General features: G+C 52.7%; 1 protein-coding gene across 1 annotated transcript; it reads left to right on the plus strand.

The window, feature by feature from the left end:
- Window positions 1-9,788: 9,788 nt before the first annotated feature.
- HOXB13 (homeobox B13) lies at window positions 9,789-12,143 on the plus strand. The gene is made up of 2 exons (XM_007465101.1): window positions 9,789-10,536; window positions 11,486-12,143. The coding sequence occupies exons 1-2, from the start codon at window positions 9,933-9,935 to the stop codon at window positions 11,737-11,739; spliced, it is 858 nt and encodes a 285-aa protein (XP_007465163.1). The 5' UTR covers window positions 9,789-9,932; the 3' UTR covers window positions 11,740-12,143.
- Window positions 12,144-12,913: the final 770 nt, after the last annotated feature.

Genomic DNA, 12,913 nt, shown 5'->3' on the forward strand with positions numbered 1-12,913 from the left:
TAGGCATAAGCGGGCTGAGCTCAGTCCCTAACTTTGTAGTTTTAGAAGTCACGGGGAACACATAGAAAAATTACTGCGTGTTCCTGAAATTTGTATAATATTGTACATCAACTGTGCCTCAATTTAAAAAAATGTGTGTGTGTTAAAGGATTCCTTTATTTTGGAGTCAGTATTTTATTTTCCCCCAATCCCTTTATTTCCTCCTTTTTCCTTTAATAACTTCCCAAATATCTCAAGTCTATTTGTATCAGTTTGTACTTTTAAATGGGATTTATTTCCATTTTAAAAATTGGAAACGACTTGGTGTTTGAATAGGGAAGAGAAAGTGAAATGGTCAAAGCCTGGATTTGGTGCCATAAAGACCCATGTTGGAGTCCAGGCTTCATTATTTATTAGCTTCTTGAAGTTGGACAAATTAATCTCCTAAACCTCAGTTTTCCTTTCTACAAAAACGAGAATAACAAATGCCCTCTACCCAGTTCTACTGCTTTGAGGATTAAATGAAAAGTACATACAGAGCGCTTACACTCCCTGGCACACCCGCACATGAGTGACGACGACGATGAGGATTCTGAAGGAGACTCCCCAAGAAGCAACGTTGCCCCCAGGAGGGACAACGCGCAGGGAGGTAGGGGCGCGAGGTGCTGGCCAAAGCGGCGTCCAGGGAGGCTGCGTCGCAAACCCGGGTCGGGCAGGCAGCCGCGCGTTTCTCTCCGACGCTCTAAGCGGGTTTTGGTCCAGCGAGAGCTTCCATCTTGAGGTAGAACCTCTGCCTGAGGGTGAGGGATCCCTGGAGGGCAAGGTGCACCTAAGTCTCTGGGTGGAAGGGAGGTCTGGCTCCCATGCTCTCCAGCTGTGCCTTTGAGGTTAGAGACCTCAGCCGCCAACGGGGCCGTTTTGCCAGGCGCGGGCGGGCAGACAAACCTCAGCTGGGTCCGCCGCATTACTGAAAAATCTGCCCGACCAAGTGTTTACACACGGGCACGGAAGGGAATTAAGGCTCTTAGACAAAAGCGGGAAAGTCCTTAGGCTGCCCCTCGTCTTGGTGGAGAGTTGTTGTGTTCCCTTGGGAACCGCCTAGCCCGCCTAACACGCACGGGTCTCAGGCCACGAAGGGCCCCCCGGGGACGAGGTCCACGGTCCATCTGCACCTCCCCTGGTCCAAGGCTTGGCCTGCATCCCTGGGACAGGTGATTCCTGAGCTAGAAAAACCATGCAGATGGGGCGGGCGAGCAGGGGATAAATGCTGCAGAACCCAAAGGTAGGCTAGTGGGGGGGGATTCCAACCCAAGGACGGAGAGCACCCCCAATCCCTGTCTGCATCACCTCCATACACACAATACACACAGGCAGCTGCACATCTGGGTTGGGCCTGTGCTAGATCCTGGGGGATATTGAGGGACTGGAGGGGATGGAAAGATATGGTCTGCTTCCCATGGCTCTTCCTCAGGCCCCCATCTGGGCCTCTGGGGCTGAGCCTTGTTGCTCTGGAAAGTTTCCAGAGTGACCTCAGGAATAAGAAACTGGAGTCCTGGCCTTGCCTAGAGGAGCTGGAACAGCCAGACCAGCGGTCCCTCAGCCTGGGACGGGTTGCCCTTGTGACCAAGCTTTGGCCCTGTAGGACCTGCTAGACAGGGAGCTGAGACTTGAAAACCACCCTGAACTTGTGAAGCTTCTATCTACTAAAAAGTCCCCTATCTGCCTGGGGGAGGCATGAGAGGGATAGTCAGGGCATCACTGGAAGTTCCAACATCACATCCAGCTGCCATAACCATCTAACTTCAGTGCTCATCCCTCCTCCTGGCCCCACTGTGGCAGCGCAGAGCTTCCTGGACCCACAGAACTGGCTATCAGTTTCCTGAGGTCAAGTCATTCTGACTTAGGCAAGACAGCTTCTTTTCCTTAGCATCTGCCACCCAGCTACTTGAGCACATAGCTGGCTAGAACTGAATGATCTCTAAGGATCCTCCAATTCCAAATGCCAACTGACTAGTTTGGGTAACTAGGGGATTTGAGGCTTCCTATTCTAAACATCTAGATCCTTAGCTCCTGATTTACCTTCTACACCTGGAGCTTCTAAGATTGGAATCTCCTCTCAAGCCCTACCGTGGCCATGTAAGCAATGTGAGGGGAGAACAAAGATTTTCGTGTCTCTGGGGAAAAATTTCTGGCATCTGGGGGCAATAACAGCCACAATCCCTTCCAATCATGGATAAAGCTATGGACTCTATGGAGGCCAAATATTTTTTTAATAAATTTATTTATTATTTATTTTTGGCTGCATTGGGTCTTTGTTGCTGTGCGGCTTTTTCTCTAGTTGCGTCAGCGGGGGCTACTCTTCGAGGTGCAGCTCGGGCTCTAGGCACGTGGGCTTCAGTACTTGTGGCTCGTGGGCTCTAGAGCGCAGGCTCAGTAATTGTGGCCCATGGGCTTAGTTGCTGCGGCATGTGGGATCTTCCCGGACCAGGGCTCGAACCCGTGTCCCCTGCATTGGCAGGCGGATTCTTAACCACTGCGCAACCAGGGAAGCCCAAGGCCAAATATTTTTTAAAAAAATTTTTTAGTGGGTGATTTTCCCATTTAAATAAAAGACACTTCGTCTACCCTCTCAGAACTCTTAGAAAACCTCTGAAGGAGGCTAGAGGGGAGGAAGCATTAGTTTTTAAGCCCAAGTGACCTAGAGCTGAGCAGATTATGAGCCCAGAGCTCTGCACCAATCCCAAATCTCACTTTGGTGGAGTTCCTTATGTGTGGCCCAATATCAGCTCTGGACGTTTAGGGTAACGGTGTAGACAATTGGACAGATTCCTCCAGCCTCATAGGTGTCAGGTTCTGGGATAAATGGCCAGTCCAGAACCTTGGGGGCGTGAATGAGATGGGCTTTCCTCCAGATCAGAGTTCTCAGATGGTAACAAGGAGCTACTCAATGTTCATCTCAGGCTGAGGCTGGGATTCAGAAAGGCAGATGGCATGTGTGTGTATGTGTGTGTGTGTGTACAGCCAGACACTCTTGGAGGCAGAAGGGTTATTTTCAAGGCTTTCTTGAATTCTAAGAAGGCAGTCTTTTGTGGCATCTTTCCCTCCCATCTTGGTTATTCTCCTTCAAAGACAGGAACTCATGAGCACCATGGACAGGACATGTCTTAGAAGGCATGGATTATGGGCCATTTTCCTCTGCTCCATTGTGTGTGCGTGTGTGAAATGCTTGCCTTTCTCTTCTCCCAACTTTGTTTCTTGAAACAGACAACTCAGTGAGGGGAAAAGGGAGAAGCTTTTGCTATGGTGGTGGTGGAGGGAAGAGGGCCATAGGATGGTCTAGTCCTGGGCCATTGGAAGGGTCTCAGATCTCTCAGCAAGGGGAATGAGGGAATCAGAGCAAGAAATCAAATCTCTCAAACTGCACTTTCCCCTAAACCTCAAAACTACAGCTCCAGTTCAGGCCAAATAAGCAGGTTTGGGACTGGAGGGGCCAGGGCCTCGTTGCTGACAGTCCTCTTGATTTCAGGAGTGAAAACTTAGCAGAGTCTACACATGAGTAGCCAGAATTTATCCTGATAATTATCACCTACATCCACATTCCCTGAGGGAAAAAACAAGGTGGAGATGGGGGGGGGGTTGTGACTCAGATCGCTTTCTTGAATTTACAGGTAGGTTTGTTGATATAGTCCCCATTCCTGAGCCCCATGCAGGATCCCAGGGGCTGGAACAAAGGAAGCTGAGTCTCCCAGGACCCTGGAAGCTGCTGCAAACCCCAAAGACGTTGGCCGTGGGCTCTCACTTGGGGAGCCCACCTTTATGAGTGGGATTTGAGGATCCGCTCCTGAATGTGTGTAGGGGGTGAGAAGGCTGGAGGGCTCGGGGAACTACAGGGTGAGGGTGGAGGAGGTGATCTCCTGCACCAATTTTGTCCCATTTAATGGGCTACTGCGGAGTTTACACCCTAGGGCTGATCGTCCCATAACGGTTGCCTCTCAGAGGCCAGGTCGAGGGGCTGGGTTCCTTCAAGGACCTAAAACCTGCGCCCCGCCCTCTAGACCTGCGCGGAATAATCAGCGGCGAGCCTAGAGGCCTCTTCCTGGCTCTCGCCACGGTTTTCCTCCACACTGAGGCCTTCAACCTCCAGGAGCGCTCCCTTCCCTCCTCCCGCCTGCCCTGCGCCACTCTTGTGCCCAAAGTGAACACTGATGCGGACTTAAAGAGCAGCTGGTCCAACGCTTCCCTTCTTACGCACGGCAGATAGGAAAACGGAGGCACAGAGAGGGGAGATGACTTTTGCCCACCACTCGAGCTAGATCAAAACCTTGCCTGAACCTTGCAACCCTCAGGGCGGCCCTCTAGGCCCAACATTCCTAACGGCTGGGGCCGGATGCGCCTGGGCTTCTCTGGATTGGGGCTGCGGGCGCGTGATCGAGGTCGCCCTCCCAGTAAAGCGCACGGTCCGAAGGGGGGCTGGGGTCTCTGGGCCAGCGGGCCTTCCAACCGGCATGCGCACACGTGGCAGGCTAGGAGCAGCCGGCTGTTTAGCGCCCAGCAGCTTTACTCCCATCCCTTCGCACTCCCCGCCTCCCTCCCTCGGCTCTGGACCCCGCTCACGTTCCCCGGCTCACCGCTTCTCCGGTTTCTCGGCGCCATCAGGACGGTGGCGGCGGCCATGTGGCTGGCACTAGCTTCTCCCCTTAGCAGACCCTCTTCGATTGCCCCTCAGATCCACTTGCTGGGTGGTGGAGGCCACGATCGGCTCTAATTTATGGACTAATAGCTGGATCCCTCAGCCTCTGCCTCCGAAGCACTTAGGTTCGTCCTGAGAGGGTCCTAAGCCCAAGGATGTCGCAGGGCTGCCCGGGCAAGAGGGACGCGGAGGTGAGAGTGGCCTCCTCCTGACCAGTCAGGCCTCCACTCCCTGGTTCTTCTAGCTCCCAGACTCCGCCGTCATTTTGTCCAAAAGGTTTTCCTCTGAGGCCCGTCCAGGCACCGCCTGACTTCTTTTCATCTAGAAGGGCCCGGGTCGCCTGTCATCCCCAGTCGGGCCTGGCCGTTCTCGCCGCTGGTGGGCTCGGGCTGGCGACGCCGCTCCAGGAGCGCCCTGCGAGGCTGCCCCGCCAAGGGCAGGCTCCGGTCGCGGGGAGCTGTGGGCAGGCCCCGTGCAGAGAAGAACAATGGAAAATTGAGAGGGCCGGGAGAGCGGGTAGAGAAAAGTAAGAAGGGAAATAAGAGAGAAAAAACAGGAAACAAAATTAAAGAACTAGACGAGAGGGAAAGACAGAAAAGGAGGAGGGAAGGAAAAAGGAGAAAACGAAAGAAAGAAAAGTGAGAGGACGAAGAAGCAAACAAAAGGAAAACAGTGTAAGTGACAGAGAGGGAGAAAGGAACCAAGGGGAAAATAAAGGTAAACGGGGGTGGGGGGTGGGGAGAAAGTAAGAAGTAAAGACGAGAAGAAAGAAAGAAAACAAGACGGCCCCAAAGGCAAGATAATCAAAATTAAAGGAAAGAAAGGCAGAAAGAAAAACACAAATATAGAAAGAAAAGAAAGATTCCAAAAGACAAAAGACAGATGTGAGAACATACAGCCAGAAAGAAAAGGAACGGAAGAAAAGCCCAAAGAAAGGAGCGCACCGCATCAGGCCATTTTCCTGAAACCGAGAGAAGTAAGCGACCTCCTCAAGCAGTTCGGCCAGGCCCGCGCACTCTGGCAGGCCAGCTGAGCCCCAACCTTTCCAGGAAAAAAAGCGTTGCCGCTGCAAATAAATTCTCATTTTTCATCATGACCTCCCTGAAGGCCGCGGTCGTCGCGACCACGTACATTCTTCCAGGTGGGAGGACGACGGCACCGGGCGCTCGCTTTGCTTTACAAAAAATAAACCATAATTTAACAAATGCCCCAAGCGGGGCTGGTGGGCTTCTCTCGCCCCCTCCCCCTCGTCGGCGGTCCCGAGCCCGGGAGGGGCGGGAGCTGACAAGGAGGTGCCAAGTCCCCGTGGCCGGAACCCCCGGGGGCGAGGCGGCCGCGCTCAAAGGCCTGGCTGTAAAGGTCACAGGCGGTCTGCGGGGCCGCGCTGAATGGGCTCCCGGAGGTAAACAGACTCTTAACTTTCAACTTGGCCTTGACCTTCCTGGAGGTGTCTGGCCGGTATGTAAAGGAGCAGCTGAGGCTTTCAACGCGTTTGGCTGGGTCAGTAAAGGGGGTTGGGATTCGGGGGAGGCTCAGGGGTCCTGAGGGTCTGCCTGGAGGCTCCCAGCAGGACACAAAGGAGTCTGTGGGGCTGGGGGAAGGGCTGGCGCAGCCCAGGCCGGCGGGGAGGTCAGGACGCCTGGGTTGTCCTAAACTTCAGCCCTGAGCTCTTGTACAGCCCAGGGAGGATACGGAGGCACTGAGCCTCAGGTTCTCTATGTGGGAACCGCAGGCTTTACTCGAGGCTGAAAGAGGCAAGTGAGACGTGACCAATACTCTTTAGAGAAACTGCCCTTTTCTTTTCAAATAAAAACAGGTGCCTTGTGGTTCATTAGAAACAGATACACATACAGAAACAGAAATAGAGCTCATTTATTCAGTTTAGAAAATGTTTTCATGTGCAAAATCTCATTTAATCTTCACAGCTTTCCTGTGATGTAGAAATTACTGTGCCTTTGAGGAGATGGATAATTTTTACAGATAAGGAGGCAATCTTACCTTATCTGACTCCAGTTGAGGTCTATAATAGATCACAGATTGTTGCAAATACATAAACATGTACAGAAAATGGGAGCACATGCTCATATGTTAATAATATGATATCCAGAACTGTTCCCTGGTATCTACTAGATGCTAAATAAATTGGGGAGGAGGGCTTCCCCGGTGGCACAGTGGTTAAGAATCCGCCTGCCAATGCAGGGGTCACAGGTTCAAACCCTGGTCTGGGAAGATCCCACATGCCGAAGAACAACTAAGCCTTAGCGCCACAACTACTGAGTGGCCTGCACTCTACAGCCCACGCCACAACTACTGAGCCCACGTGCCTAGAGCCTGTGCTCCCCAACAAGAGAAGCCACCGCGATAAGACTGCGCGCTGCAATGAACAGTAGCCCCCTGCTCACTGCAACTAGAGGAAAGCCCGTGCGCAGCAACGAAGACCCAACGCAGCCAAAAATAAATAAATAAATTTATTTTAAAAAGTGCCTCAAAGATATTTAAAAAATAAATAAATTGTAGAGTAAAACAAAAACAGCACCCCCATAGTATTTACTTGTAGTGAAATGTATCTGTTTACATAGGGGTCTCCAGCACAGCTGGTGAGCTTCTCCAGGGCAAGGCTTGAGCTGGTCATCTCTGCATTCCACAATGATGCAGAGTTACATGCATTTAGCTGCTTATTTCCATGGACACAGATATGAACACTAATACCCAAAAAGCACAGTTGCAGGCAGTGTTGCTATGAATCTTTAACTTTTTGTATTCAATTATTTTTCCTTCTAAAAAATAGGCTGATGTAAAGTGAAGAAATAGCCAGTGTACGTCTTGAATTTTTTCACAGTGAACACACCCATGTAAGTGTCATATAGATTGAGATTGAGAACATTTCCAGCCCCCCAAAAGGCTTCCTTACATCACCTCCCTGTCAGGAGCTCCCCTCCCCAGGGTAATCTCTTCTGACCTCTATCACCATAGACTGATTTTGGCTATTCTTGAACTGCATAGAAATAGAATCATACAAAAGTTACTCTTTTGTGTCTGGCTTCTTTCACCCACCTATCTGTGCGATTTATGTTGTGTGTAGCAGTCTTTTTTTTTTTTTAATTGATGTTTAGTACTCCATTCTTTAATTATAGTACAATTTGTTTGCCCATTCTACTATTGATGGACATTTGGGTTGTTTATATATTTTTATTTTTTTGCAGTACGCGGGCCTCCCACTGTTGTGGCCTCTCCCGTTGCGGAGCACAGGCTCCGGACGCGCAGGCCCAGCGGCCATGGCTCACGGGCCCAGCCGCTCTGCGGCACATGGGATCTTCCCAGACCGGGGCATGAACCCGTGTCCCCCGCATCGGCAGGCGGACTCCCAACCACTGCGCCACCAGGGAAGCCCGGTTGTTTATATTTTTGAGCTATAATAAATAAAGCTGTTTTGGACACTTTAGTACATGCCTATTGATGAACATAAACATTCATTTCTGTTGGGTATATTCCCAGAAATGGAACTGATTGGTCTATTTTTAAAATTTAGGGATCTATTCATGCCTGTGCTGTCATCTACCAAGCAAAAACCAGTAAAAAAAAATTCTTAGTCTTTAGGTAAAAATCCTGGTATTTCTGCTTTTCATAATCAGACAAACAAGAGGCTGTAATAAGAAACTGGAAAGCATCAAAGAGACATCTCCTCCCTTTTCTCTCATGTTGTTTTCAAATACAACAAAATCCATTGAGGATTTCATGCTTGGTGTCTTCATTTATTAGCAGTGTCCATTGAGGGTGATCTCTCATCTTCACTACAGCCCTACAACTTGGGGCAACTCCAGTTTGCATGGGCCCTTTCCCAAAAAAACAGCTCAAGTTCAGACCCAGATTGAACTCAGGTGAGGGGGCACGGCTAAGCCCACCTAAAGGGCAGGGTGGTCTGTTCTATATAATTGCCTTGACCCTGGTGTAGAATGCAAAAGTTCCTGTCTTCGCCAGAAAAACTGTGAGTTCTAGAAAAAGTGAACCCAGAAGGATTCGATTTGGGAGGGGTAGTGGTGGAAACAGAAAACCTCTGAAGACAGATCGGTGAAACAAATTGGTTTGGGTCCTTCTGCCTTGCACTGCACGATAGGCCCCAACAGAGAGGCCTCAGGCAATTCCTCCAGTGGTTGGGGCCCCCTCTCCCATCTCCTTTTCCTTCTAAGAAAATGTAAAGCCTGGAGGAAGCAGATAGGGGAAATGGAAATCCAGACCCCCTTGTACAGCCAGGTCCAGAAGCTCCATTTCCACTTTAGGTCTGAAAGTTTAGCGTCTTCAGTTCTCAAGTCTCCTTCTTTGGAGCACGTGTCCCACTCCCTCTCCCTCCCACCCCTCTCCGAATCCGGAGCTTTCTGGGCAGAAACTTGAGCCCCTGGGGAAGAGAAGTCCCAGGCACTTCCCCGGGCCCGGGAGCAGCTTATTACTGCGTATCCAGGATGGAAGGGGCACCTGGAGTGAACTGGGATGCTAGTACCTAGAACTCAAAGCAAGGGTCTTCCAGAAATACCCCTTAATCCCCATTTTCCAGCCTCCTCTGACTCAGGCACATTCCCGGGTTCCCCTTTCAGGCCCAGAGCGGCCTCCCGGCCCCACCCCCGACTCCCCTTCCCCCCACGAGATGGACACTTTATAGGGAGAGCTTTTTATTCTCTCGTTAAACCGGCCAAAGCCCAGGAGACAGAGAGCCGGGGAGTGAGAGGAGGCGACCGAGGTGGGGCGGGCTCCGCGGCCCCTCTCCCGCCTTCCGCTACTCCCCACCCCCACCCCCGACGTAGCTGGGTTGCTCCAAACTGGAAAGCAGCGAAAGGACACCTCCTCTCTTTTCTCTCCTTTTCAAATGCAATAAAAAACCGAGAGAGGGAGGGAGGGAGAGAAGGAGAAAGGGGGGGGCGGGAAGAAGAGAGAGAGAGGGAGAGAGAGAGAGGGAGAGAGAGAGAGGGAGAGAGAGAGAGGGAGAGAGAGAGAGAGAGAGAGAGAAAGAGAAAGCGGGGGTAAAGTATTTTCGCAATTTCTGCCATGAAGATTTTATTAGCTTCTCTCCGCCAGGCCGCAGCCAATCAGCGCGCGTGCCCGGGCACCTGCGTCTCCTGCGTCAAGACGGCCGGGCTGAGCGAATGCAGGCGCCGAGCGAGCTGGGAGCGATTTAAAACGCTTTGGATTCCCGGGGCCTGGGTGGGGAGAGCGAGCTGGGTGCCCCCTGTATCCCCCACCCCCAGCACCCCATGAGCCGACCCTCGGCCCCATGGAGCCCGGCAATTATGCCACCTTGGACGGGGCCAAGGAAATCGAAGGCTTGCTGGGAGCCGGAGGGAGTCGGAATCTGGTCGCCCACTCCCCACTGACCAGCCACCCAGCGGCGGCGCCTACGCTTATGCCCGCTGTCAACTACGCCCCCCTGGATCTGCCAGGCTCTGCGGAACCACCAAAGCAGTGCCACCCATGCCCCGGGGTGCCCCAGGGGGCGTCCCCAGCTCCGGTGCCCTACGGCTACTTTGGAGGCGGGTACTACTCCTGCCGAGTGTCCCGGAGCTCGCTGAAACCCTGTGCCCAGGCGGCCACCCTGGCTGCCTACCCTGCGGAGACTCCTGCGGCCGGGGAGGAGTACCCCAGCCGCCCCACCGAGTTTGCCTTCTACCCGGGGTACCCGGGACCCTACCAGCCTATGGCCAGTTACCTGGATGTGTCGGTGGTGCAGACCTTGGGTGCCCCTGGGGAGCCTCGCCATGACTCCCTGCTGCCTGTGGACAGTTACCAGCCCTGGGCCCTCACCGGTGGCTGGAACAGCCAGATGTGTTGCCAGGGAGAACAAAACCCACCGGGTCCCTTCTGGAAGGCGGCATTTGCAGGTAAACTGCCCACTACTCTGGATCCCCTTGGCGCTGAGTGTGGGGTTGTAGGCCCTGCTGGCACTTGCCTGGGAGGAGGTGGAGGGAGACTTGGAGCTGGTGAGGAGGAGCTTGGTTCTCCTTGGTTGGCTATTAGGACTCTGAAGGAGGGTCCAGGCAGTTAGAGAGCCTGGGTAGAGGCCCCAGAGGGTCTGTGTGAGGGCCTGAGCTGCGGGCTATCTGAAGCCTGAGGACCACCAAGCCCCCGACCTCCCCAGGAGGCCTTGGGACCAGCCTTTCAATATGTTGGTGTGTTTGGCTCTCTTTGCTGTTGTTTGGGGCTCAGGGTATCCCTGCCCAGCAGGATCCCAGTTTAATTCTTCAAAAGGGCCAAATAACTCTAAATTCATTGAGTATGGGGTACAGTGGGGTGAGTGGGAACAGAGAAATTGGATGTTCTGTAAAGAATACAACCCCTCACTTTCTCTCAGATGAGTTTTTCAGTTTCCAAAGGAAGGTTAGATTTCCTGCAGCCATGGCTTAGGTGTGTGCATTAATGCATGTATGTGTTGGGAGTGGGGGCAGAAACGTGTTCCCCCTGTACAGAACTTGCTGGTAGTATCTATAAGAATGGCCAAGAGTTGGAAAATGCATGTGAGGGTGGACATATGTAGACGGTGGGCAAAGGTCTGGCCGTGTGTGATGGGTGTGTTTGCAGACTTGCAGGTGTAAGGGCAGTGAAGAGTGAGGGTGGCCTGCAGAAACCGCTTTCCAAGGCTGGGCGGTGATCAGAGCTGGAAGCCGAGGTGTCCTCTTGTGCTTTGGGGGAACAGGAGTGCACGAATGCCTGTAGGGTTACCTGAGTGCCCCTGCAGGATGACTTAGCTTGTGGGGCCTGGGTCTGCGCCTGAGCTTGCGCCAGGCGGTGGTGTGAGCATGTCTTTCTCTCCCTCCCTCTCCTGCTGCGCAGACTCGAGCGCGCAGCACCCTCCAGACGGCTGCGCCTTCCGCCGCGGCCGCAAGAAACGCATTCCCTACAGCAAGGGGCAGCTGCGGGAGCTGGAGCGCGAGTATTCGGCTAACAAGTTCATCACAAAAGACAAGAGGCGCAAGATCTCGGCGGCCACCAGCCTCTCAGAGCGCCAGATCACCATCTGGTTTCAGAATCGCCGGGTCAAGGAGAAGAAAGTCCTCGCCAAGGTCAAAACCAGCGGTATTCCTTGAGGGAGCTCCCTGGCTGTGCCTGGGGAGGGGGGAGGAGGAAGTCGGAGTATCCTGGGGAGACCAGGAGCCTGCCACAGCCAGGCTGGGGCCCAGGACTCTGCTGAGAGGCCCCCAGAGGTGACACTCTTCCCAGACCAATGCTCCTGGGCTGTTCCTCAGGGACAGCTTGGGTACCCCATTGGTCCCAGAGAGCCAGCGAGGCCCAGAGTTACAGCCCAGTCCACCAGGTAACATCACCCAAAGGACCTTGTCCCAGTCATAATCATTCATCCTGGCAATGGCAATAATCACCATAACCAGTAATAGTTGCCATGATAATTAGTATCATACTTTCTATCTAGAGCTCTGTAGAGCACTTTAGAAACTGCTTTCATGGATTGAGCTGATTACGAATAAACTTGGAAGGAGACCGGTGGCAGGAGAGCTTCCTCTGGAACCCCTTCCATTTCCAAAGCCCATCCCCATCCCAGTGAAGGCAGAGGAGACAAGAAATTGCAGATTCACCCCTGTGACTATGTTGCCCCTTTAGCATTTTTCTAACATGACAGCTAGGCAGGATGGACAACACTGGAGGGTGCATCTCCCTCCCTCCGTGCCCATCCCCTAGGTTGTACCCACTGGTCTCAGAAGTCTGCATCCCCACCTCTTCAGTTTTGTCCGTGTGTGAAAAACAAGCCAGCGAGCTGCCCTCCGGGGTCTGTTCTCCTTTCTTTCAGAGAAATGGGGTTTGAGAAAGTGCCTGGATAATTCACCACTTCCTCTCCAAAACTTTCCAAACCCTCCCTTAATGTTCCTGGTGGTTCTGACTTAAGGAGGTCATGGTTCATTGGGCATTTGGGAGCCGCATGAAATAGATATTTGTGGCCTTGTAGACGGAGGTCCTCCCAGGCACAAACGGTTACAGAATGAGGGAATAGTAGCCTATCCATGGTAGGCACGTCCCAAACACACTGGTATAGCCCAGAAGGAGAAAAACAAAAAAACAGAAAGCAGAAAATGGCTCCTTCACTACCCATTCCTCCTCTGCTTGCCTGCCGGTGACACCGCGGAGTTTGCAGGGCTCAGGCCTGGGAGTCGCGGAAGGCTCTTTTTCGAGTGAAAGAACCACGGGCGGCGGAAGCCCAAAGACCCAGTCTCAGAGTGGGGAACAGCAGGCAGCCGGGACAACAATGGG

This window comes from Lipotes vexillifer, unplaced genomic scaffold, assembly GCF_000442215.2.
Source record: "Lipotes vexillifer unplaced genomic scaffold, Lipotes_vexillifer_v1.1 scaffold591, whole genome shotgun sequence".
Classification (NCBI taxonomy): Eukaryota; Metazoa; Chordata; class Mammalia; order Artiodactyla; family Lipotidae; genus Lipotes; species Lipotes vexillifer.

Excerpts from the sequence above, each read along its gene's own strand:
- HOXB13 (XM_007465101.1), top strand. The coding sequence starts at position 9,933 with ATGGAGCCCGGCAATTATGCCACCTTGGACGGGGCCAAGGAAATCGAA. Across the intron at positions 10,537-11,485 it reads CTGGAAGGCGGCATTTGCAG|ACTCGAGCGCGCAGCACCCT; the intron begins GTAAACTGCCCA and ends CCTGCTGCGCAG.